Below are 27,051 nucleotides of genomic sequence, written 5' to 3'. Positions count from 1 at the left end.
CCCCTAGCCCTTTCCTTTCTAGGAAAGGGAGCGCCTTCCGTACGTGTTGAGCGACTGCGTAAAGTTCCGGGATTGCGGTTGGTCGTGCGCGCTGTCACTCAGGCTCAGAAAGTGCTTCCTGTGCTAGCGGAGGTGGGGAAAAGGAAGTCTCGCCAGCTGGAGGCGGCTGGGGCTGGCGGCTCGGCGGTCTTCCCGGGCTCCCGGTGACGTCCCTGCGTCCTCCTTCTCGTCCTCTCCGGGGCTGGCTGCAGCCGGCCTCAGACGCCGCGGGCCCGGGGCGTGCGGCCGGGGTGAGTCCGGGTCCGGAGGCCCGCGGGGCCTGGCGAGGGCCCCCGGTCTCTTGGCGTGTTTGGCTTGGGGGCCTGTGCTTTCCTAGGGCATCAGCCGCGGCGGTCCCCACAGCGCTCTAACCTGCCGAGAAGAAAAATGCACTTGTCTCTAGAACCTTCCAGGGTTCCTTGCCCAGGCCTTCCAGGTAGGGGTGGGGACAGAGGAGGAAGATGTCGCCTGCCTTTGGAGCTGCCAGGTTCCTGCTCCTGTCTGTCCTCGAGTCCACACGTCTGGACGTGCGACCCCGGCCCCGCTCCTTCCCAGCAAGGGGCGAGATGTATTTTATTTTCCTTCACTATTTCAGCCTTTTTTTCCCACCAGATCTTTTGTAGCTGGACTTCCTCTAAATCCCTTCGTCTTCCTAGCCTGTGTCCTGCACCTGCACCTCCAGTTTATAAAAATACAACTGTACTATGTGTCTGTAATCTGTGTTTATTCGTTTACGTGCCACTTTAAAGGGTCAGCATAGTTGTCATCCTCTTTGGCCGCCAGATAGTAATCCCTTACACTACACGACCTCCATCCAGAGTGCTCAAGGCTGCCTGCTTTTTCTTGCTTCCGTGTCCTGGTTTGGTGACGTTGCTCCTTTAACATCCCAGAAAGTAACATTTCCCCCTTCCCCTTCCTCTGGCTATCACTGAGATCCATGCAGTCTGCATCTACCCCTCTTCTCACAGAAGAAAACATGACAGTTTCACGTGCCCAAGCTTTACAGGTAGCATAAGGTGGCAATTTCTGGTACAGTTTTCATACAGTGGTTTTGGAACCGATTTACCATAACTTTGATCTGGTAGGGAGTCAGTTGTCACATGTTAATGGCTTGGAATAGGCTAGTCTGAATTTGACACATGCTGTGAGTATAAAGCACCTGTTTTTTGTTTGTTTGTTTGTTGTTTTTGCTGAAGGCTTTAGTTCAAAAATGGTAAAAGATTTTATTAGTAATTACATTTATGTTACTTTTGGGTCTATTGGGTTAAGTAAAATATCACTACAGTGATTTCCACATGGTTCTTGTTTTACTTTTCAATGTGAAATACTTTCAATGAATTTTGTGGCTCTTACACTATTCCTATTGGGACACTACTGGTGTAAAGATTTATGTCGTTTCTAGCTCTCAGTTTTTCAATTCTGTTTTCAAAGGTCACAGGTATTTCTTTTGACAGTCTTTGATTCTAAGGGAAATAAGCTTGTAGAGTCTAGTGTAGACTCTCGCAGTAGACAGAGATATCAATATCACATTTTGACCTGTTTTTAATGTTCACTCCCAAATACTTTTTGTTTTCAGTTGGAATTCTCTAGAACTAGTTTATTTCTATCTTTACCCCCATAGCTTAATTATGTCCTAAAAATATCTATTTGAGAAATTCTGCTAACTTACATTTCAGACATTTTATCATTTCTGGCAGGCCTTTCAAGTCATTTTTCAATACTTATTGCTCCTTCAGTACTTAAGCTTGAGCTGCATAATCATCCGTCCTCAATTAACCTGTCTGTGAGAAGTATTCTATGTTTTAGAGCTGAAGTGGTGGCATAAGTACACCTCATTTTTCACAAAGATTATATTTGAGCTATACGTAATATATTGTTGAAGATTCATCTCATTAAAAGCAACTCACAAATTTTATTGGAAATGAACTTTGTTCAGATAAGCTCATATTTATATAATTGCTTTTCTAAAGTCAGTGCACACTTGAGTTTACTATAAGCTCATCTAAAGAACACAATACATTCTCCTAGAGATTTTTATTCATTAGTTTTTCTCTTATTTTTTCCCTGTAAATGGTACATTTAATGTTTCTAAAAATTGAGAAGATACCAATTACGTAGATAATAAGCATATATTACTAATAGCCTAGGAACTTGTGAAATTGGATGTTAGCAGTTACAGAGAAAGGAAGTTTTGGTTTTTATATCTGTAAGTTAAATTTGTTTTTATTCATTGTTGAAATGAATTTCAAGTAGCTGTATTTGCTTTTTGTTTTGTTTTGTTTTTGAAACAGCATCTTTCATGTACCCCAGGCCACCTTGAGCTCAATATGTAGCCTAGATTGACCTCAAACTCATGACCTTTCTGTCCATACCTGGCTAATTTGATGATTTTCCTACTTTCTTGGTCTGTTAATCCCAAAGGTTGGTATACATTTCTTTTTACTGTGAAAATACTTTATGATTTCAGCACAACACATGATATCAAGGCAGAACAGTGAACAGTTGATTGGTCTAAAAGTAGACTACAACTAAAGTTTTTTGTTTGTTTTCGTATTAGTCCTGGGGCTTGAATTCACTGCCTGGGTGCTAATCCTGAGCTTCTTTATGCTCAAAACTAGCACTCTTCCACTTGTGCCACAGCTCTACTTCTGGCTTTTTTGGTAGTTTACTGGGGATAAGAGTCTCACGGACTTTTCTGCCCCAGCTGGCTTTGAACCATGATCCTCAGATCACAGTCTCCTGAGTAGCTAGAATTATAGGAGTGAGTCTCTGGTGCCCAGCCACATTATTTTATTTTTCAGAAAATCTCATGTTAATAATTTTAATAGGGGGGCTGGGAAGGTGGCTCAGTGGTAGAGCGCTTGCCTTGCATGCATGAGGCCCTGGGTTTGATTCCTCAGCACCACATAAGCAAAAAAGAAAAAAAGCCAGAAGTGGCACTGTGGCTCAAGTGGTAGAGTGCTAGCCTTGAGCTAAAGAGCTGAGGGACAGTGCCCAGGCCTAGAGTTCAGGCCCCATGACCGCTCCCCCCCCCCAAAAAAAAATGTTTTTTTAATAGGTCCTACTCAGCAATTAAAGTTTTTCTTCTGGCTTTCTTGTATTTGGTTGACAGTTTTCAGACATTCAAAGCTTTTTCCTTTGTGTAGTGTTTTAAAAAAATGAGATTCATATATTAGATTTAGATGTTAGTTTTTTGAAAACTGAGTGTGTTATCATTTGTATTTCAGATTTTTTATGACATCTTAAACATGAGCGCCACACAATGGGATTTCCCTGTGGAATTATGTTGTCGGCCTATGGCTTTTGTCACACTTACGGGCCTAGATGTGGTATACAATGCTGTCCATCGAGCTGTCTGGGATGCTTTTTGTGCCAATCGGAGAGCTGATCGGGTACCAATTTCTTTCAAGGTGCTCCCAGGTGACCATGAATATCCCAAATGTAGACCAAAGGTAATGACAATACAGTTGCATACATTTTTTTCCTTTGGTGTGTGTATGTGTGTATCTGTTTTGTTCCCATTGTTTGTGTTAGAAAATCCCTGAATTTATCAAGATAGGCATTTTTACTTACTGTGTAATAATATGTTTAATATTCACATTTTTTGATAATCCCTTTAAAAAGCTTTCTCCCCTTTTTAAAAATTCCCCTATTTGTAGGGGGGGAAACACCCACATGTCTCCACAATTTTAACAAAGTTACATTCTCTACTCATCGCTACCAGTATTATAGAATCAGTGGTCTTTGCAGATTGGTTCAATTTCACACATTTTTTTTTGGGTGCTTGTTTCTGCAAGTGTAATTAGAACCAGGCAACCAGCTGGTGATACAGATTGAACCAAGATACTTCTCTATCTTTGAGAGATACACATAACTAAAACAGTTTACTCAATGTGGAATGAAGAAAGCAAACTTCAGAACTGACTTTTAAGGCGAATAACATGACATATTAATTTGCCTTATTAGAATAATTATAGGGCTGGGAAGGTGGCTCAATGGTAGAGCGCTTGCCTTGTATGCATGAGGCCCTGGGTTCGATTCCTCAGCATCACATATGCAGAAAAAGCTGGAAGTGGTGCTGTGGCCAAAGTGGTAGAGTACTCGCCTTGAGCTGAAGAGCTGAGGGACAGCACCCAGGCTCAGAGTTCAGGCCCCAGGACCAACAACAACAAACAATTTATAAAGCTGATAATGTCAATTTATATAAATTATATAATACTTAAACTATATACAATTACATATATATTTTTATATAATACCTACCTCACTGTATCTGTGTTTTTGCCCTAGAACAGTATTTATATGAAACAATGTCATCAGGGTTTTATCTACCCATCTCTGAAAACAGAAATCTCAGCCGTAGTTTTACCCAGTATGGGCTAAGTACAACTAACCCTTTTTCCTCTTTCTTTAATTCTGCAGTTGTTTGCTTTTTATTTCTTCCTCCCAATTCTTCCTTTAGTCCCCAGCTTTCTTTGTCTTGGACTTCCTTACCGTCCTTGATTTTCCTTACTTGAATTAAACAGTAGCTCATTGTGAGTTGAAGTAGTCTGAGTCACTGTGGGTAGAAGTAATTTGGAATTTCAGATGAATTCTTCAGGGCCAGCATGCACATCTATGATATTTACTTTTACTCTGGCCCTTATTGCTACCATTCAAAGTGACTGCTGTTTTGTCTTCATATTTAAGAATTAAGTCTCACTTTTTATTTTATGGGTAAGGTAAGATACTGTTATAAAAACCCTAGTGGAGTTAAGGTTAGTGTTTGTTTGGTGGTCCCACACTAAGAAGATGCTCTATTGCAGAGCATGCCTCCAGCCCTTTTGATTAGCGATTTTGAGATAAGGTCTTGTTTTTTTTTTTTTGTTTGTTTTTGTTTTTTTTGCAACCTGGACTACAGTCCTTATTTTTTTAAATTTATTTTTATTTATTTTTATTTATTTTTGTCGGTCATGGGGCCTGAACTCTGGGCCTGGGTGCTGTCCCTCAGCTCTTCAGCTCAAGGCTAGCGCTCTAGCGCTGGAGCCACAGCGCCACTTCTGGCTTTTTCTGTTTATGTGGTGCTGAGGAATCGAACCCAGGGCCTCATGCTTGCAAGGCATGCACTCTACCCCTGAGCTACCTTCCCAGCCCCTACAGTCCTCTTATTTATGTGATCTTCACATTTGTGCTTCCTTCCATAGCTGGGATGACAGGTATGTGCCTCTATGCCCAATTTTTTTCTGTTGAGATGATGCTGGAGGACTTTTTTGTCCAGATTGTCTTGGAACTATGTTCCTCCAGTCTCAGCTATGCACATAGGTGGCATGACAGGAGTGAGCCACTGGCACCCAGCTTACACAGTATTTTACTTGAGCAGATTTGCAACAACAAAAGCTGGATTGGTGAAGAATAGAAATAGAATTACCTAGAAAAGGGCTAGATTGTTTACAATGTGTTTGAAATCTTGGCGTCATTAGGAATTCTGTCTTTGATCATCCTTCCTCAATTTAAAATAGATTCTACCTCAGGAATTGTTATCTCTTACCTAATTTTTTTTTTTTTTTTTTTTTTGTTTTTGTCCGGGGCTTGAACTCTGGGCCTGTGCGCTGTCCCTCAGCTCTTCAGCTCAAGGCTAGCGCTCTACCACTTGAGCCACAGTGTCACTTCCGGTTTTCTGAGTGGTTTACTGGAGATAAGAGTCTCATGGACTTTTCCTGCCCAGGCTGGCTTTGAACCATGATTCCCCAGATCTCAGCCTCCTGAGTAGTTAGGATTACAGGCATGAGCCACCGGCACCCAGCCTTCTTACCTAATTTCTGTAGGTCTGAATGTCCACATCTTAAAAATGAGCAGTATGGCTGGGCGCCGGTGGCTCACATCTGTAATCCCAGCTACTCAGGAGGCTGAGGTCTGGGGATCATGGTTCAAAGCCAGCCTGGGCAGGAAAAGTCCATGAGACGCTTATCTACAGTAAACCACCAGAAAACCAGAAGTGACACTGGCTCAAGTGGTAGAGCGCTAGCCTTGAGCTGAAGAGCTTAGGGATAGTGCCCAGGCCTAGAGTTCAAGCCCCACAACCAACAACAACAACAAAAAAGAGCAGTAAGTATATTGAATGATAAATGCATATAATGTGCCTGGCACTCGGGTGGTTTCTGCTGCTCTTGTCACATAAGTCTTTCATTTCCTCCTGTTTGCAGAGGACATCGTATGAATGGTACATTCCTAAAGGGATCTTAAAGACTGGCTGGATGAATAAGCATCTGAATCTGGTGCCAGCCCTAGTGGTTGTCTTCTATGAATTGGATTGGGATGAGCCTCAATGGAAAGAAAAGCAGTCTGAATGTGCAACCAGGGTAGAAATTGTCAGGTAGGACCTGCTTATATCAGGTTGGCCCAGGTAGTTTGCTTGTAATGTCTTTACTAACATTTATTAGACTGAGGACTGTTTAGACTGCAGTGGATACTTTGGGGATTGTTGAACTCCACAGAAACTTGCTCAGTTCCCAATAACCAGTCTTAAGTATTAACTAAATATGATACCATGGTATATGAAGAAATCTGGAATATAAAATGGTTTGAATTTGCAAGTGGTTGTTTTATACCTTTGATCTTTTTTGGAAATAGTACTTTACTATTTGGTCACATTTTTCCTGTTCCCTATCCCTTTTATCAAGGTAATTCTTTTGGATGATTAATATCTCAAAGTTCTAAGTTTTACACTAAAGTATATATTAAACTTGCACTCTTAAGCAGAGTTTTATAAGGATGGAAGCTTGATATGAGATTATACTTTGAAAATTGAAATTAGGGAACTTATAATATGAAGTTCATAATATGAAGTTATATGTTCTTTTTGTTCAGAAAAAGATTTACTGTGATAATGATCATTTTAGTTGAATTTATCTTCGATTGAGTTATCCAGCTTGTATTTTGGATATACTTAGTTCTAACAATTTAATTACTTAATTCTATTGCTATGTTTTTGCAGGCAGAGTTTACAAGGAAGGAACACAAAGGTCGCAGTGGTTTTGATTCAGAAGAAGACCCCTCTGCCACCAGGTATCCAATGTTAATTGCTTTAAGCTTCCAGCTCTTCATATTATGAGGTAGTTAGTTTTTAATGTTTAAACATTTTACAGAGTTATAAGACAAATGTGTTAACCTTTAGAAAGCACCAATCACTGGGTGCTGGTGGCTTGCGCCTATCATCCTAGCTTACTCAGGAGACTGAGATCTGAGCATCGTGGTTTGAAGGAGCCAAACAGAAAAAGTCCATGAGACTCTTATCTCCAATTAACCACTAAAAACATAAAGGCGGAAAAAGAGGAAGAGGAGGAGGAGGAGGGAAAGGAGGAGAAAGAAAAGGAGGAGAGGAAAAGGAGGAGGAGGAAACAAAGAAAAAGGGGGAAAAAAGCACCACTTGTACATGGATAAATATTTGTAGTAAAATTAAAATAGTAGAGACCACAAATCTTAACTCCTACTCCTAGTTCCACTTAGCTCCTCATATAGGCACACATCAATTAACAGAATAGTTTTATAGAAAAGAATGTTACTTATCTGAGATCTAATGTTTTATTCCTTTACATAGTGATAAATGCTATAGGATTTGTCATTTCCTCCAGGAAAATGTTTTCATTTTAAATACTTATTTTACCAAATTTTCATAGGCTAAAGTATTTTTTGTTGCTGTGTTGAAACTTGTAGCATGCCAATTATCTCTCTCTCTCTCTCTCTCTCTTTCTTTTTTGGAAGGGGGTTGATATTGGGATTTGAACTCTCGGCCTCACGCTTGCTAGACTTCCCTGCCCATGCTGGCTTCAAACTGTGATCCTCAGTTATCAGCCTCCTAGTAGCTAAGATGACTGGTTTGAGCCACTGGCACTCAGCTCTTTTTTGTTTTAAATAGTTACATGATGTGGCATTGCCTGGCCTATTCTGGCTCAGAAAATTCTATAATGCTTTCTTAATGGGTATTTACTGTGTAATTTCTGACTCCAAGCTCTCAAGGGGCCCAGAATTCCTTTTAACATGAAAAATTGTTCTTTCTAATTCCAACTTTATTATAGTTTAAAAATATAATTGTACTGTTATTAAGGTATTACACAGAGGTTACAATCCCCTAAGTCAGATGATGAGTGCCATTCTTCTTGGATAATGTCACCCCTTCCTTTGCTCTCCCTTAGATTCCCCCTCCTGCTGTTCACAAGTTGCATACTATATATTTTTAATGGTGTATATTGAATCCATAACTGCATCTGTTCACCCTTCCTTCTTCCATTTCTGTGCCCTGTTTTTGCTTACCTAAAAAGACAAAATAAAAAATAAAGCACAAACAACAGCAATAACAAGAATAAAATCATGTTTCCATTCCCTGTAATTTGTTTCTTTTTTTTTTCTTGTAATTTGTTTTGATAAATAGTATTTTAAACGTTCAGAGAGTTATGCCTTTGAACTATATTAGTGTGGAAAATACACGTGTATTTTACTTCTTTGTGTTTCTGGGACTTAACAGGAGAAGATGTGATTGCTTCAGAAAGGGCAGCAGCTCTGTGCAACGTGTGTGAACTCTCAGGGAAGTCTTTGTTCGTATTGCCCCACACTGACCACCTCGTGGGGTATATTATAAGGTAAGCAGAGGTTCTCTATAACATCCTTACATTGTTCCTTAGGAATAAAAAAAAGACACATTTATAAAGAAAGAATTCAAATGGTACATGGGATAAAGAGTAACATGAAACTGGTAAACTCTCCTATTGTCTGAGGCCACTATGCTCAGTAATTTCTTAAGTTTACTTGTGGAAATCCTTTGTTTAGAGAGGTTTGCTAACATTCTTAGAAGGGAAAATTAGAAGACTTTCAAACTTAATGAGTTAAGCATTTTTCTTTGTGTCTAGAAATCCAGGTTACACTTTGGTTCATTTTTGGATCATTTTTATGTTAAGCATTATGTAAACCAGACATCATCTCTTCAGAATTTCACTTTCAGGTCTTTATAACATCTTTAACATATGATTTTTTGACAGGTTAGAGAATGCCTTTTATGAACATGCACAGACTTATTACTACACAGAGATCAGAAGAGTGAAATCTCATAAGGAATTTCTCAATAAAACAACACACCAGGTACATTTTCTAAAATAAGAGTATATTATCTATTATTGATTAGTTTAAGGTGATTACTGTATGCTTTTAATACTTGGAAATTTTAAATGATGTCTATTTCAAAGTTTTTTGAAAACTTAAAACTGATGCCAATGGCTCATTTTTATGAGTCTTTCAGTCTTTAACTCAGGAGGCTGAAATCTAAGGATTGCAGTTTGAAGTCAGCCTGGGCACAAGAGTCCATGAAATTCTTACCTCCATTTCACCACCAAAAAGCCAGAAATGGGGTTGTGGTTCAACTGGTAGAACTTTGAGCAACAATGCTTAGAGGTAGCACCTAGGCCTTGAGTTCAAACCTCAGCACTGGCATAGACACCAAAAAGAGCTTGTTTTTATAGTTTTTGATTTTTTTTAACTCTTTGCCCTTAAAAAATTTTTAAGTTAAAAAATGTTTTTAAAGTTTTATAGTCATTAACTATATATATATACTTGTTTGTTGAAATGATGTTGAATTTAAATTTTGAATATTCTTTCTACTTTGAGCATTATAATATATAATCTATGTCTATAATATGATTCTTTTCAATCCTTTTTTTCAGCTTTTATTTGTTAGACATCAGTTCAAAATAGCTTTCTTCAGTGAGTTGAAACAAGATACACAAAATGCTCTTAAGTAAGTTTATGTTTTCAATCTAAATTTTTCTTTGTTAGTGATAGTATATTAATAGCAATTTCTAATTCTTAGACAATCTTTAATTAATATTAAAATATTTTTTGATTAAATTCTAATATTTAATATTTGGTTTGTCTAGAGTGAATGAGTTATAGTATTTTTGGATTTAGAAAAAATGCCAATTTATCGGGCACTAGTAGTTCATACCTGTACCTAGCTACTCAGGCCTAGCTACTCAGAAGGCTGACGTCAAAGGATTATGCTTTGAAGCCAGCTCAAGCATGAAAGTTCTTGAGACTCTTATTTTCAATTAACCATCAAAAAGCCAGAAGTGGAGCTATGGCTTAAGTGATAGACCTGTAGCCTTGAGAAAAAAAGCTCAGGGACAACACCTAGACCCTGAATTCAACACCAGCACCAAAATAAATAAATAAAATTTCATTTTATTATTAGAAGTAAGGTTTTTTTTGTTGTTGTTTTGTTTTTTGTTTTTGGTAGGTCATGGGGCTTGAACTCTGGGCCTGAACACTGTACCTCAGCCCTCAAGGCTAGTACTCTACCACTTGAGCCACTGCACCACTTCTGGTTTTCTGAGTGGTTTATTGGAGAGAAGAGTCTCACGGACTATCCTGCCCAGGCTAGTTTTGAACTGCAATCATCAGATCTCAGCCTCATGAGTGGCTAGGATTACTGGTGTGAGCCACTGGCACCAGGCTTAGAAGTAAATTTTATAAAGCTTTTTAATTAGATATTATGATCTAAGGAAAAATGCTGTTAGTATTTTCCCCAAACTTTCTATTTTGTATTTGTATATTCAGTGAAGTTCCAAAGTATAGTAAACATCTAAATCACACTATGGATTTTTTTTGTTGGAGAGACAGTTCTGGAGATTCAATTTGGGAGTTGTTAAAGCAAGTACTGGACACCTTTGGCCTTCTTGCTTAATTTGGGTCTTCATTTTTAGGCAGGTCAGCCTAAACCTGATCCTCCTTGTAACTGGGATGATAGGTACAGTCTTCCCAATTATTTTATTTATAATGCCTGCCTAGAACCTCATTTTGCATCTGAAGACTCTGCTTAGAGTCTTGAAGATTGTTTGCAAATGTGTTGGCAGTGGTTAAGCATTTTATTCCTTTGTTTTTACTAATCACGGTTTTAAAAAACGCAATTTCTAGCCAGGCATCGGTGGCTCACGCCTGTAATCCTAGCTACTCAGGAGGCTGAGATCTGAGGTTTGAGGTTCAAAGCCAGCCCAGGCAGGAAAGTCTGTGAAACTCTTATCTCCAGTAAACCAGCAGAAAACCTGAAGTGGCGCTGTGGCTCAAGTGTTGAGCTGAGCTGAAGAGCTGAGGGACAGCACTCAGGCCCAGAGTTCAATCCCCATGACCAACAAAAAATAAACAACATTCCCCCGCCCCTCACAATCTCTGTGTAATTTTACCTCAGTTGTTTAAAGAATGTCAGTAGATACAGAGATTAAAAACCAGCTATTCATCTTATAATTAGCTTGACAAAACATAAAGAAAAATACTAACTGGCTTTAATGTAGTTCATTATTAAGAGTGAAGTTAAACCTCTTCAACTTCAGGTCTGTAGAAAAGTAACTTCAGAAAAAAAATATATACCTAGAATGGTTAACAGTGCACCTCTTCCTATGGGTTGGAAATTTTTTCATTACTGTATAAATTTGGGCAGCCCCATCCTATACCCTAAGACCTTTCCTCTCACCTCCAGTCTCGCCTATCCTTGCAGCTCTAAGGATGCTACCCTTCTCTCCAGCCACCCTCTGAAATCAGTAGTAGTTCCTTAGCCTATGCAGGTACTTGGAAAGCTGTTGACCTGTGCTTTCTTGATAACATCTTTGTGAATACTATGTCTCTTTGAGAAACTCATATAGTACTGTGAAATAGTTTTTAAAAGAACACTCATTTTCCAACAAAATTCTTTTACTTTTATTATTAAACTCATTTTCTATTGGTTATTCACAGATGTTAATGACAGAACAATGATATTAGGTGGTTTTGGTCTTTGGGAAAAATCATTGATCACTTCTATATATATTAGTAGTTAATCATATTTCATGACAGTGGCAATTGTTGAATATACTGTTATTGATCTGTTGAATGCTAAGAAATAGTGGGTAAATAGTTTAATTTACAATTTGTTCTTGTGAAAATCTTGAAAATTATTCTTATCGTAATTAACCACTTCCTCATCTTTTTGTTAGGAATTATAGGACTGCCTATAATCTTGTACATGAATTAAGAGCACATGAAACTAATATAATGGAAATTAAGACTATGGCAGGATTTATAAACTACAAGGTAATAGTTTTGCTTTCAAATAAAAGGAATTGTCTTAATATTGTTACTTTTTTTAAACGGAAAAATAAACATTTCTTTATATGTCTTTTTTTTTTTTTTTTAACTAGGGCTGAGAACCGAACCCAGGGCCTTGGGCGCGCCAGGCGGGCGCCCTTCCGCTGGGCTAAACCCCCAGCCCCAAAATCAAAATTTCTTGCTCTGCAAATTGTATTTGATTAGTTACATTTTCCTTTTTTTTTAATTTTTAATTTTTATTTATTTTTTTGCCAGTCCTGGGACTTGAACTAAGGGCCTGGGTACTGTCCCTTAGCTTTTGCTCAAGGCTGCACTCTACCACTTGAGCCACAGCACCACTTCCAGCTTTTTCTGTTTATGTTGTTCTAAGGACTTGAACCCAGGGCTTAATGCATGCTAGGCAAGTACTCTATCACTAAGCCACATTCACAGCCAATTTTTCCATTTTATATATCTTTTTACAGGGCCCTGATTCTTAGCAGGCTAATAGCAATGATTGGGCCTAGTTATTGGGAGCTAAGAGAGTTTTTCTTACAGTGTTGTTTTTTTTTTTTTTAAGGAGCAGGAAGGGCTGGGAATGTGGCTTAGTAGTAGAGTGCTTGCTTAGCATTCAGGAAGCCCTGGGTTTTATTCCTCAGTACCACATAAACGGAAAAAGCTGAAGTGGCGCTGTGGCTCAAGAGGTAGAGTGCCAGCCTTGAACAAAAGAAGCTCAGGGACAGTGCCCAGGCCCTCGGTTCAAGCCCCAGGACTGGCAAAAATAAATAAATAAATAGGAGTAGGAAGTAGAGAGAAGAAAGATATCTATATTTAAAATGTTTTAAGATACATAGTGTAAGAACTCTGTAAGCCTTTCCATGTTTTAATATCACAGCTGTAGAAATGGTGCATCTATTTTGTTGTTGTTGTTTGTTTGAGACTGTGTCTCATTATACTCCCCAGGCTGGTCCTGAACTTGTGGGCTTAAGCCATCATCCTCTTTTTTCCTGCCTCAGCCTTCAGAGTAGATTGGACTATCACCATTCCTGGCTCTATTCACTTAGAGGAAAATTCCATAACTATTGCCTGAGTGTTTTAAGATTGTATGCTTTAGAAATAGATTCTTCACCTTCACCTGTCAGGCCAATGAGGGCTGTTTTTACCTAGCTTTTTCTCCACTCATCTTTTAAAGTATGTAGTCCTGGGTTGGTGGTGTGTAGGTGAATTCTTTAATTCAATGTGAGTATAAATGTAAACTAGTATAACTTCTATAGGGACTATTTTTGCAATGACTATTAGATTTAAAATGAATGTTCCCGTTGATCTAGCAGTTCTATTTCAGGAAGTTTGACATATGCTAATGTTTGCAAATCACATCTATAGATACTTCATCCTCTGATCATTAAAGATTAGAAACAAGCCAACATTAATTGATTAATTATATAAATTATAACTAGTGGAACTTTGTATAACTAGTAAGGTTGTTGTGATTCTGTAGGTTGTTTAGTATTGATATCTAAAACATAGGTGAATAAAGTAAGGCACAACTCATATATTTGGTCTGATGCTACTTGTACACTAGTTTATGTGTATAAATACACACATTTATTTACACACTTGTCTGTGTTAGAATGTATCTGCTATATACCAGAAATTGTTTGCCTCTGGACATGGAAAAAGGATGGCTGGGGACAGGGATTCTGTTGTATCCCCAAAATAAAATTGAAAATTAAGCATATGGAAGTAAATTCAGGTTTTATTTCTTTTGTTATTCTGTTTATCCCCAATACATATAAGCTGCATTGTTTTGAAATAACATCCCAAACAAAAAGCTTTTGAAAATTTCTGTAATCCTTGTGTGATGTGGAAGTATTTATAATTTGTTTGTATTGCAGAAAGTCTTTCTTTATACCGAAGGACAATATTTTCTTTCTTATTTACCCACTGGAAATATTTTATCCTGTATTTTCTTCATTGGATATATATAACTTTTTGCATTCTGTACTTTGAAAAGCTTTTCTAAGGTGTAGTAAATTCAGTGTCAGTTGAACTATTTAGCTTCATTTCTCAAAGGTAGATGAAATCTTCTTTTAGTAAGCCCATTCTGATTAGTAAAATTAATTCTACTGCAAAGAACATCAGAGAAGTAAATTGAATTGTAAGCTTTTTAAAAGTTACTAAAGCACATTTTTAAGTTAATATGCCTTCTGACTTTTATCTCCCTTGTGGGATTGGTTTTCCATTTGCAGATCTGTAGGCTATGTTTTCAACACAACACCCCACTGGATGCAATTGCTCAGTTTCGAAAACACATCGACTTGTGTAAGAAAAAGATTGGAAGTGCAGAGTTGTCTTTTGAGCATGCTGCATGGATGTCTAAGCAGTATGTTTTTAAATTGTGTTTTTTTGTATATTTTAAAAAATAAGGTAGGGATTTAAAAGGAGTTAGCATGAATTTTGGTCCTATTTTCACTAAGTAGGTTTTTAATGATACAGCATAAATGGATTTTCAGGAAAAATCATATTAATTAGTTTCTTAATGCAAATCAGCTAATATATAGTACCATATATTTCATTTACCATGTATTTGTTGAGTCTCCACTCACTGTTCCTCATTGAGCAAAACAAAATTCCTGCTGGCAGGAGCTAACAGCTGAGACTTGTTTAAAAATTGCGAAAGCAAATCTGAATGTATTTGACAGCAACATGTTGAGATCTAATTTGTAGTTAGATTTGTTAACACAGAAGAGATGGCTTAAATACAAAATTTAACCTTATAATTAATGTGTATTTTATTATTTATGAAGAACTATAACACATACTATTAGCCAGTAGTGTTATTTTAATACAGTGTGTTGAACTTGTGGTTTTTAAGAGAATGATAGCTAGTTAGAAGGAACTTGATTCTTTGTTTTTTTTTTTGTTTTTTGTTTTTTGTTTTTAATTTCTTATGCCTTAAATTTTTTTCCTTTTTTTTCCTTTTTAAGATTCCAGGCCTTTGGAGATTTATTTGATGAAGCTATTAAGTTAGGGTTAACAGCTATTCAAACTCAGAATCCTGGTTTCTATTATCAGCAGGCAGCATATTACGCTCAGGAGCGGAAACAGCATGCAAAAACCCTCTGTAACCATGAGGTGAGGTCCAAGTCTTGTCTGTTTAGTGTTTAGGAAATGTATTAATCTTTTCTTGAGAGAAGCTACACTGACTGGAATGAATTAATTTTTTTCAAGTCTTTGAATATATTTTTTTCTTTTATAAATTTAGGAATTATGACTGCTTTCAATTTTAACTGGAGAAATACACTTTTACCTGAATTGAGTTGAAGTTTTGTTTATGTGATTTGTAACTACTATTTTAATGTATTATATTTTTAAACTTTGGAGGATTATAATTAAAATAATGTTGTAGAAGAGATTAACACTAAATTTGGTGAAGGATATGTGAAACTGGGCATTGACACAACATTGACTGGAATGAAAAAAATAATACTTCCAGGAAATTAATTTGAGGTGCTTTAAAACTAAGCATATCCTTCTGTGCCAGTCCTGGAACTTGAACTCAGGGCCTGGGCACTGTCCCTGAGTTTTTTTGCCAAAGGGTAGCTCTACTACTTTGAAGCACAGCTCTACTTCTGGCTTTTTGGTGTTTAATTGGAGCTAAGAGGTTCATGACCTTTCATGCCCAGCTGGCTTTGAATAGCAGTCTTCAGATCTCAGCCTCTCAAATAGTAAGATTACAGGTATGAGCCAGCACCCAGCAAAACTAAGTATATCCTTTGATTCAGGTTTCATTTTCAGAAATACTAAGGCAGATAATAGTTCCTAAGAGCTAAGCACTGAGATGTATGAAGTCCTCATAGATTTATTGATTATAACACAAAATATAAATAAGATGAACTACAGGGAATTTGTTAAAATATGGGATGACCAGCAGCCATGAAAAATAATACTAAGAACAGTATTTAGATGAAATGTACAGATATATTTAACTGGGAAAAACAGTTGAGAAATTATTCTAATTAATAGCAGCTAAATTTTTCACAAAGATATGTAAGAAGTGGATATATACTTTTTTTTTAACAAAGAGTAATACATTTGTAAGTCATTTAATTTTTTTTTTCATGGTGCTGGGGCTTGAATTCAGGGCTTGAGCTCTTTTTTTTGGGGGGGGGGGTCCAGTTGTGGGGCCTGAACTCTGGGCTTGGGTGCTGTCCCTCAGCTCTTCAGCTCAAGGCTAGTGCTCTACCACTTGAGCCACTGTACCACTTCCGGCTTTTTTCTTTTTGCTTATGTGGTGCTGAGGAATCGAACCCAGGGCTTCATGCATGCAAGGCAAACGTTCTACCTCTGAGCCACCTTCCCAGCCCCTTGGGCTTGATCTCTTGCTTGGCTCTTTTGCTCGTAGCGGGGACTCCACCACTTGAGCCATACATCCAGCCTTAAATTTTCTTTTTTTCCTTTTGGATATTTTGTACAGTTCTCAACAATATCCTTTTACTTTGGTTTCAGAAGGAAAAAGTTATAAATAAGTGAAGCAGTGTAAATCTGTAATTTCTAATACTAGAAATAATCCCTTCCATTTAATTAGCCCTAATACCAGGGCAAACATACAAGTAACAATGAAGGAAAGTAGTGTCTTCTCTTTAAAATTCCTAGTAACATTGTTTTTTGTTTGTACAGAGGGCATTTATATTGATTCAATATCAAACATAATTTGTAATACATTTTTATTATCTCCTAGCAGTGATAAATATAAAGAAGTTATTATGAAATCATTTTTCAGAATTAGATTGACTTCTTCAGTTTGTAAACTTTCCCAAATTAAATGAAATATTTAATTTGTTAAAATTTAATTCATGTTAAAATATTTACAGCTGTGATATTTAAGTGTATTGGATGATGGTATTTATGAAAACTCTATTCAAGATTGAACAAGGGTTGGCTTATGATGGGTTACATAAACTTATGTAAGTTTCTGTTTTAATTTACAGGCGTCTGTAATATATCCCAATCCTGATCCCTTAGAAACACAAACAGGCATTCTTGACTTTTATGGACAAAGGTCATGGCGACAAGGAATACTAAGTAAATACATTCTTTCATTCATCCTCAAAAAGGCAAAGACCAATTATAATTTCTTATGCTTAATTAAATCAGTGGAAAAATTATGTTGAAGTAAACATAGTTGGTTTTTAAACTTTAAAAATATTCTTTTTTTTGTTTTTTGAAGGGTTTGTAATTTTACAAGCCATTAGTAACTTTATGATTAAAGGTATTGATGTGATTAAAATATTTGGACATAGCTGGGAGTATGGCATAAGTGGTAGAAAACCTTCCTAGCAAGGTTGGAGCCCTGAGTTCACAAAAAATAATAAATAAAAATTGAGATGTTGTCATAAATGACACATAAACTATTACTGTCTTTTTAAACATCTTAATTCCAGTTAAACTTAGTGGTTGGTTCTTTTTTTTTTTTTTTGGTGGTGGTGGGGCTTGAACTCTGGGCCTGGGTGTGTCCCTGAGCTCTTCAGCTCCAAGGCAAGTTCTCTACTACTTGAGCCACAGCGCCACTTCTGGTTTTCTGGTGGTTAATTGGAGATAAGAGTCTCACAAATTTTACTGCCTGGGCTGGTTTTGAACCATGATCCTCTCATCTCAGCCTTCTGAATAGCTAGGATTACAGGAGTGAGCCACTGGTGCCCTGCTGGTTGTTTCTTGTTTGTTTGTTTTACATTTTTAAAACAATTATTTTGTATCATCTTAACAATTTAATTGTATCTTTTCTCTGTTTTATAAGTACTTCAACTTGAAAAATATTTATGGCATCTGAATCTTAAGTGTGGAGAAGACTGGGGGTATATCTCAGCTGCCTAGCATACACAGGAAATTATGTACCTGACATGCTATGTATGGTATTCTTCAAATGGTTGATTTTTGTAGGTAAAAGAACACTGGGGTAGGAATGTTCTATTCAGAACAGAGAAGTTTCCATGACAATAAAGCTTTCTCTTAGAGCTTTTAAGATTTTAGAATGTTTAGGAAAATACATTATATTAAAGTAGAAGAATCTGGAATGTACAGATACAGTGTCCATGTGAAGACTTATGTTAAATGAGCTACCTAAAATGGGTTGTGTTATATCTTATACAGGTTTTGATCTTTCTGATCCTGAAAAAGAGAAGGCAGGAATTCTTGCCATTCAGTTAAAGGAGAAAAACGTTGTTCACTCTGTAAGTTACCCCCTCATATAAACTGCTCTTAAAATATTCAAGAAAAAGATGAGATTATTTTAATTTAAACATTTTCTTTTTTATCTTTTTTAACAGGAGGTAATAATAACTCTTCTGAGCAATGCTGTTGCACAATTCAAAAAATATAAGTGTCCAAGAATGAAAAGTCATCTAAGTATGTATCTTTAGCCCAGTATAGTTTCATGTAACTTGGAATACTTTTAAATTATGTACATAAATCTTTTTTCTTTTGCAGTGGTTCAAATGGGAGAGGAATATTATTATGCAAAAGATTATACCAAAGCTTTGAAGTAAGTTCTGTGTGCTACTTATTTTTGTAAGTATTCTAATAAGAATTCTTACAGTGAAATTGGAATATTCATATTAAAGCATATGTTTATATATTTCTATTAAATGCCATTTCTGTGACAATTTTTTCAAGTGCTGGTATAATCTGTTTTTCTGAGTTTTAGTAAACCTCAGGTTTAGCTAATGTGAAAAATCCTGTAAACTGTACTTAAAGATTTTTCTTATATAAAATGTGTTTTATAGTGTTTCCAAAACTTTTTATTTCAGTATATCTTACTGTTTGTTACCTCTCAGGTTGTTGGATTATGTGATGTGTGATTACCGCAGTGAAGGATGGTGGACTCTGCTCACATCTATACTGACTACAGCGCTGAAGTGCTCCTACCTCATGGCCCAGCTGAAGGATTACATTACGTATTCCCTAGAACTCCTTGGCAGAGGTAACATGATGTTCTTTCCATAAAATTCCATTGAACATAATTATTTAACATCTTCAACCTTTTTATTTTATTTATTTATTTTTATCTTCAACCTTTTTAAAATGAACAGATTCAGTCTCTCATATTTAGCAGTACTTTTATGTGCAAATCATTGTACTTAGAAGGAGTATTTACTCTCAAATGTTTTAGAAACAATAAATAGAGGAATGGACTTGTCTGTCTTACAGTTCTCATTTTTTTCTTTTCCATTCAGCTTCAACTCTTAAAGATGAGCAGAAATCTCGGATAGAAAAGAACCTCATAAATGTCTTAATGGTAGGTTGGAATTCTTTATGTAAAATATGGTATAGGAGAGTTGGGGTGTTGCTTAAGTGACAACACTTGCCTGCAAGTGCAAGATCATGAGTCAAATCCAGTTCTACCAAAACCCAAACAACAACAACAAAAGTGTAACAGGAATATCTGTCAATTATCTGTCTGTCTATTTACCTACCCATCTATTTGTATACCTCTCTCTATATACTTTTTTTTTTTTCACCTAGTTGAGCAAATGTTTGACTGTTGTTGCAGAATGAAAGTCCTGATCCTGAGCCTGACTGTGATACCCTAGCTGTGAAGACTGCTCAGAAGCTGTGGGCAGACCGAGTTTCTCTGGCTGGCAGCAATATTTTTACAATATGTGTACAGGACTTCGTGCCATTTGGTAGGTAGACAGTAATTATTTTAAAGAAAGCACACTTCTTTTTATAAAATGAACAGATGCAGAAGGAAGAATTCAGAAGTCAAAAAGATTTTCATGGTACAGTCATTTTATGGGTAAATTATGGATTTGTTTTTTCTCCTTAATGTCTTCCAAAAATAATCATGTATTAAATATTTTATATATGTTTAAAAACATACCTTGTTGGCTTATAGCAGGTGTTATTTGAAGCACACTTGACAAGATAGTTATTTAAAAGATTTATGCTTGAATGTCTGAGCAGAAGATTTGGAATCAAAGCAGAATGGTTATCTTGTCACTACTTGGGGAAATTATGTTTTTAAGATTGAAAATGGATTTGAAGCTATCTATATTCTTTTATTATTTATATGCTATTTAATATATCTTATTATTCTTATGTCTACATTTATTGTTATATCTTTGTTCATTTTTAAAATGTTAGCTACATTAATGTCTAACTGCCTAAGGTGTATAAGTCCACAAACATACCTCAAGACAGAAAGAATGAGGATGTACCATTTGTGACAAGTTAGTGTGGCTCTTAGAATGTGTACAGGTCTTGCATATCTGGTATTGAATAACCCAGCTTTTTTTGTTTGATTTCTAGTACAGTGTAAAGCCAAGTTTCATGCTCCAAGTTTTCACATTGATGTTCCTGTTCAATTTGATGTTTATCTAAAGGCCGATTGTCCACACCCCATTAGGTTTTCGAAGCTCTGTGTTAGCTTTAATAATCAGGTAATGGTATTTACCATGTTTTACTGTATGTATATATTATTGTGACTTGGATTACACCTCATAAGATGAACCTGATGAATTTTAGGCATTAATAATTTCATAGTAACACATGAACCTTATTTTAAAAATAAAAATTTATAAACTTTTAGAAATTCAAGTGTTTACTTTTTCTACTCTATTTTATACTTCTGAAATCTAAGAACTCCATGTTCTTAGATTTTCTGTAATGCATAATTTTTATTTATTTATTTTTTTTGGGTCCAGTTGTGGGGCCTGAACTCTGGGTCTGGGCGCTGTCCCTCAGCTCTTCAGCTCAAGGCTAGCTAGCACTCTACCACTTGAACCACAGCACCACTTCCGGCTTTTTTTTTTTCTTCTGCTTATGTGGTGCTGAGGAATCGAACCCAGGACCTCAAGCATGCAAGGCAAGTGCTCTACCACTGAGCCACCTTCCCAGGCCTGTAATGCATAATTTTAATTTCGAATATGATAGAGAATGCATATAATTTAATTTTCAAAATCATTTGCTCTTTAATCAATAAGTACATATTAAGAATTCCATTTTTTTTTTTTGAGCATTCTTAACTTGGAAGAGGTTGTTAGTATATCAACCCCACTAAAATGTAAGCATTTTGGGATTAAGGGTTAGATCCAAGTCATAAATTGCCCTTGTAGGTAATGAACACTAAATCATATAGTCTAAGGTAGAAATATAGTTACAGTAAGTGTACCACAGAAAAGCGGATATTCCAAGAAAAGGTGAATAAAGGACAGGAGATTTGTCATGCTGTTTCCTCTGCTCAGGTTGGGTTGGTTTGCTCTCCTCCCTTGACTAGTTAATTCCTCTTAGTCTGTTATCACAAGCATTGCTTCCTCAGGAAAATATTTTTGTCTATATTTATATAAAATATATATAGATATAGATAGATCTCTATAGAGAGAGTATGTATCACATCTGTGGTTTTACCACCTGTTTGTGACAATTTTTGGTAAAATTTTTCCCCATTATTATCTGAGTTCCACAGGACAGATTCTTTTTTTTTTTTTTTCCTTCTAGCCAGTTCCAACAAGAAATAGTCTGTTTGGTATTATAAGGTTAATGCAGGTACTCTTGTCTTACTTTTAGTAGCTTGCTAATCCATTTCTTTTTAATTCAAACAAAGCAATAGTCACCAGCAGCTCATGCCTATGATCCTAGCTACTCAGAAGACTGAGGTCTGAGGATCATGCTTCAAAGCCAACCTGGGCAGAAATATCGTGACCTCTTATCTTTAATTAACCAGAAATGGAGCTATGGCTGAAGTGATAGAATGCTAGCCTTGAGCACAAAAGCTCAGGCGGTACCCTGAGTTTAAGCCCCAGGACTAGTACTAAAGAGACCAAAACAAGAGGCATACTTTCATAATTTAAAACTAATAAAAGTACTCCAGTAGAATATAAAACAAATGAATTATTTTCTGGGTATATCGTATTTGAAATTCAGGATCCAAATCATCAAGAAAAAGGTTGTATGCTTATTTTATCGTCATAAACTAGAAATAAAAATTAAAGCAGAATGTTTAAAAGTTAGACTAAGAATTTTCTGTGAGGTTAACTCATCTGCCAAGTTTGGAAGGTGGCTCTTGAAAGGTCAGAAATCTCGAACTTCTTGAATAGATGTGTATACTGATTCTGTAAATCCATGAGTAAAAGTCCTCACCGTTGATTCATATGTAAGGAATATGTTGTTCTAGAAAGGGAAATAAATATTCAAATTGGGGATTGAAGTGAGAGTGGATTTATTCTCTAGACAGTCATGAATATAAGCCTGCAGTTAAGGACTTAGGCAATTATATGAGGATTTCAACACAAAGGTGTAAAAAATGAGAAAATACAGGTGTAAAAAATGAGAAAATAAGTTAACTTGCAAAAGACACAAACACAAAGAAGAGTGGAACTGAAAGCAAGCCAAGGGCCAAAACTTGTAGGACAAGATAAAGGGGAAAAAAGATCTTTGAAGAAAAACCAGGAAGTAACCAAGAAAGATGAGAGCAGGAGGTGGTGTAATGTTACAGAGGCCACATTAAAAAGAAAGCTCTTCAGGCAAAGGTGATGATAGGTAGTAGCATCTAGTGCAGCAAAGAACAAATCTTGTTTCTCCCTTAACAGAGGAATATCTAAATATTTACAGAAATCAGATAATAGCTAACAAACTAATTCTTGTGGCAGCAATGAGAAAAGAGGTTCCCAAATTCAGTGTCTAAATATTTTTATTAATAATCCATCATAATATTTCAGTATTGGTAGAGTTGAAATAAAATACACTTCAACTTGGCATTTAGTGTTAACAAAACAGCTGACGTTTACCAACTGTGACTCATGATCATCTCTTTTTCAGGAATATAACCAGTTCTGTGTACTAGAAGAAGCAACCAAAGCAAGTGAAGTTTTAGAAAATTTGACCCAAGGCAAGATGTGCTTAGTTCCTGGTAAAACAAGAAAGTTGTTATTTAAATTTGTTGCAAAAACTGAAGATGTTGGAAAGAAAATTGAGGTTAGTTATGAAATTTGTTTAGAAATATTTAAAACTACATAAGAAATATATATTTATGTCAAAAAATTTAACACACAAAATTATATTCAGTAAAAATGAGATCAGTCTTTTTTTTTTTTTTTTTTTTTAAGACTTATGTGACAAGAGCAGCAGAAACTACCCGAGTGCCAGGCACATTATACGCATTTATCATTCAATATACATACTGCTCTTTTTGTTGTTGTTGCTGGTTATGGGGCTTGACCTCTGGGCCTGGGTACTGTCCCTCAGTTCTTCAGCTCAAGGCTAGCTAGCGCTCTACCACTTGAGCCACAGCCCCACTTCTGGTTTTCTGAGTGGTTTATTGGAGATGAGAGTCTCATGAACTTTTCTTGCCAGGCTGGCTTTGAACCGTGATCCTCAGATCTCAGCCTCCTGAGTAGCTAGAATTACAGGCATGAGCCACCAGCGCCCAGTGAGATCAGTCTTATTTCTCATTTTTAATTACTGAATAATCAGTTTTAAGTAGTATTTGACTGTGCTTGAAAACAAAGACTAAATTCAATATTGAGTTTTTTGCTTATTCACTTTTTATAAATCCTTCATGGTTTTATTAAATCCCTAATAATTTAATTTTTCACCTGGTACCTAAGGAAGCTACCAGATATGTTATAATGGATAGTTTTAGTTTGAATCTTTTCATTAATGGATTTAGTTGAGAGAAACATTTGTGTTCAGCTAAGCACTGAAGCTCATACCTGTAATCCTAACTACTAAGGAGGCTAAACTCTGTTTGAAGTCAGCCCAAGAAGAAAAGTCTGAAAAAGACTTCATCTTCTGTTAACCAACAAAGTGCTGGACTGGAGATGAGGTTCAGTGGTAGAACACTAGTTGTGAACAAAAACTGTGAACCAACTAGCTGTGAGCCAGAGTAGGATATTTATTTCAGCATCCACAGATTGAGCATCTATATCTGAAGTACTGTTACATCATAACTATACTGTCCCATTTCTTAGATAGAAACCAAAGTTATGGTATGTGTTTTAAAGGTAAAGCAGTTGAAATCCGGGCTGGGAAGGTGGCTCAGTGTTAGAGTGCTTGCCTTGCATAAATGAGGCCCTGGATTTGATTCCTCAGCACCACATAAGCAGAAAAAGCCAGAAGGGCACTGTGGCTCAAGTGGTGGAGTGCTAGCCTTGAACTGAAGAGCTGAAGGATGGTGCGCAGGCCCAGAGTTCAGGTCCCACAACTGAACAACAACAACAAAAAGTTGAAATCATGAGCTGGTTTCCCAGCCAGATGAGACTCAACAAGTATTTTGGCCCTGTTACCATGGTGCCTAGGTAAACTTTATATATCTGCTGCTCTCAGTGTAATTTTGTTGATGGAGTGATGACAAGCAGGTATGAAATGGCATATTTAACCTACCTCCCTCTTTCAGATTACTTCTGTGGATCTGGTTCTGGGCAGTGAGACTGGTAGGTGTGTAGTTTTGAATTGGCAGGGAGGGGGAGGAGATGCTGCTTCCTCCCAGGAAGCACTACTGGCTGCCCGATCTTTCAAAAGAAGACCTAAGCTTCCAGACAATGAGGTTCACTGGGACAGCATCATCATCCAGGCAAGCACCATGTAAGTTTACCCTGTAAAGGAGCTTGTTATACAGCATTCTCCTATTTCCTTTAAGTTATTTTTTGTTGTAAATAGGTTACTAAGCTAAGGTTTTTTTTCAAAGGATAATTTCCAGAGTTCCAAACATTTCTGTACATCTGCGACATGAACCTCCTGCCTTGATGAATGAAATGTATTCTTTGGTTGTGACTGTTCAGTCCCATGAAAAGACTCAAATCAGGGATGTGAAGCTCACTGCTGGTTTAAAGCCAGGTAAGTATGCATTGTTTTGTAAGTTTTTCAGTATTAATCTAACAAAGTAAATACCACTGTGTCAACAATAGGATGTTTGTTTTAAAAGATAGTAATATACTGTATCTGGATGCCATAGGCTCACTCACATCTTTAATCCTAGCTATTTAGAAGGCTGAAATCTGAAAATTGATGTTTGAAGCCAGCCCAGGCAGACAATTCTGAGAGACTGTTTCCTCTATCAATCAGAAAAAAAGCCAGTAATGGAGGTGTGTCTAAAGTGGTAGAGTACCAGCCTTGAGTAAAGAAGCCAAGGAAGAGCACAGGGCCTTAGGTTTGAGTGCTAGTACTGGCACTAAAATAAACAATTATGATACAGTGCTTCTTATATAGATTACTGTGATAATGTCTGAATTCTCTATATCTTAAAACATCATTGTATTAATCCTCTTAGGACAGGATGCCAACTTAACCCAGAAAACTCATGTGACTCTTCATGGAACAGAACTATGTGATGAATCCTACCCAGCTTTACTCACTGACATACCTGTTGGAGACTTATATCCAGGAGAACAGGTGAACTTGGTCAACTGGGATTGTGGATGAAATTGCTTTCTAGTTTTATGTATTCAATGAGTTTTAGGCAGTTTCAGCACCTATAATCAGCATTTTCTAGGACTAAAAGAGTGATTTAACCAATGAACACTTTTCCCATATTTAAATGTGTAAAATATTTTAGAAGAGAGTTTTTGTGAGTTATTTTAGAACAAATAATTTTGATTTGAAGAACTAGTTGCTGATAAAGTAATTGTTGCCTATAATTTAGTGCAGTAACCTTCAGTCTATTTCTGTTTCCAATCTAATTATGACAAAATTGTTGCGAGGCTAAGGGTGGTAGTGAAAGGAGTTGGAGTAGTTAGGATCCCACTGATGGCAGTGGCGGGTACAGGGTACAGGTTTTCCTTAGTTACAGTAGTTATTCTGAAAACTTGTGTAAATGTTAGTGAATTTAGCCAAGAAGTACAGTGAACATGTATCAGGAGGAATTCTTTAATAGTAATTAAAATATATCACTTACTTTGTCACAGCTGGAAAAAACATTATATATTCGCTGTGGAACAGTGGGTTCAAGAATGTTTCTTGTATATGTTTCTTACCTGATCAATACAACTGTTGAAGAAAAAGAAATCGTTTGCAAGTGTCACAAGGTATTTTTTTTTTTTCTGTAACTACCTCATGAAGAATCTTTCTCATCTTCTTGGCAAGAGTGTTGTGTCAGCTTTCTCACTCCAGAAGAACAAACAGTCTAGAAATTTGGGGATTTGTAGTTTAGTTACTGTACAGATTCTGAGCAATGGGCTTTTTATTAAGTTATTAGGAGAGAAAAATTTGCCATAAAGGTGATTAGTATTTCCAGTTGTGAGAGGAAGGCATGTAATTACTGTCAAAGATTTCAGATAGCCTAGTAAAGTACTGAACTCAAATAGTCATTAGGAAATAAATAAGGCTACCAGTCTCAGAAGTGGATGTGCATTGTCTCATTTAATTCTAACGACCCTTTGGGGATTATGAAAATGAAACTTAAAGCCACTCCTGTTATATGTGTGATGTCCTAAAGCTACATAGTTCTTTCCAGAGCCACATAGCTTATATAAACATGTAAGCATGTATCTGGCTAGGATGGAAATCCACATCAATCTTGCATTTCAGTGTGAGTTTTTCTTATTTTTCCTTTTGCTAATACGAGGGCTTGAAGTCAGGCCTTGTGCTCTTGCTAGGCTTTTTCACTCATGGCTGGTATTCTACCACTTGAGCCATGCCTCCATATCTGGCTTTTGATGATTAATCCTGACCAGGCTGGCTTCAAACTGTAATTCTCACATCTCAGTCTCCTGAGTAGCTACAATTATAATCAAGAGTCTGGTATCCAGCACAGCGTGAGCTTTTAACTAACACAACTATGTTTAAAAGTTTCCTACCTATAGTGTAGGTTATTTGTTTTGAAAAGTATAATAACCATGTTGTTTTTTGAACAGAGTCTTAGGAAAGGTAGCATATTGGTTAAGAATAGAGCTCCATAATCAGTTTGGGTAAAGTTTTTGCCTTTGTCACTTATGTGCT

General features: G+C 36.6%; 1 protein-coding gene across 3 annotated transcripts in view; it reads left to right on the top strand.

Annotated features, from left to right (window-relative positions):
* Nucleotides 1–142: 142 nt before the first annotated feature.
* Nucleotides 143–27,051, top strand: part of Trappc11 (trafficking protein particle complex subunit 11) — a 38,566-nt gene continuing 11,657 nt past the window's right edge. For 2 of the 3 annotated variants that reach the window (XM_070016423.1, XM_070016420.1), the window contains exons 1-23: nucleotides 143–290; nucleotides 3,267–3,491; nucleotides 6,222–6,391; nucleotides 7,013–7,083; nucleotides 8,540–8,654; nucleotides 9,051–9,150; nucleotides 9,729–9,802; nucleotides 12,030–12,126; nucleotides 14,370–14,503; nucleotides 15,108–15,255; nucleotides 17,112–17,205; nucleotides 18,271–18,350; nucleotides 18,447–18,525; nucleotides 18,607–18,661; nucleotides 18,954–19,099; nucleotides 19,353–19,414; nucleotides 19,670–19,802; nucleotides 20,428–20,558; nucleotides 22,936–23,091; nucleotides 24,512–24,699; nucleotides 24,803–24,951; nucleotides 25,385–25,506; nucleotides 26,019–26,138. In XM_070016423.1, the coding sequence (XP_069872524.1) occupies nucleotides 3,288–3,491; nucleotides 6,222–6,391; nucleotides 7,013–7,083; nucleotides 8,540–8,654; nucleotides 9,051–9,150; nucleotides 9,729–9,802; nucleotides 12,030–12,126; nucleotides 14,370–14,503; nucleotides 15,108–15,255; nucleotides 17,112–17,205; nucleotides 18,271–18,350; nucleotides 18,447–18,525; nucleotides 18,607–18,661; nucleotides 18,954–19,099; nucleotides 19,353–19,414; nucleotides 19,670–19,802; nucleotides 20,428–20,558; nucleotides 22,936–23,091; nucleotides 24,512–24,699; nucleotides 24,803–24,951; nucleotides 25,385–25,506; nucleotides 26,019–26,138 (2,628 nt within the window). In that variant the 5' untranslated portion in view covers nucleotides 143–290; nucleotides 3,267–3,287. Of the gene's footprint in view, nucleotides 291–2,330; nucleotides 2,461–3,266; nucleotides 3,492–6,221; nucleotides 6,392–7,012; nucleotides 7,084–8,539; nucleotides 8,655–9,050; nucleotides 9,151–9,728; nucleotides 9,803–12,029; nucleotides 12,127–14,369; nucleotides 14,504–15,107; nucleotides 15,256–17,111; nucleotides 17,206–18,270; nucleotides 18,351–18,446; nucleotides 18,526–18,606; nucleotides 18,662–18,953; nucleotides 19,100–19,352; nucleotides 19,415–19,669; nucleotides 19,803–20,427; nucleotides 20,559–22,935; nucleotides 23,092–24,511; nucleotides 24,700–24,802; nucleotides 24,952–25,384; nucleotides 25,507–26,018; nucleotides 26,139–27,051 lie in introns of all 3 variants that reach the window. The other variant, XM_070016422.1, reaches the window with a different exon arrangement.

The sequence above is a fragment of the Dipodomys merriami genome, unplaced genomic scaffold (assembly GCF_024711535.1).
Source record: "Dipodomys merriami isolate MVZ:Mamm:240054 unplaced genomic scaffold, mDipMer1.0.p SCAF_12, whole genome shotgun sequence".
NCBI classification, from domain to species: Eukaryota; Metazoa; Chordata; class Mammalia; order Rodentia; family Heteromyidae; genus Dipodomys; species Dipodomys merriami.
Note: the sequence above shows the minus strand (reverse complement) of the source record. Positions and strands in the feature narration are given on the sequence as shown.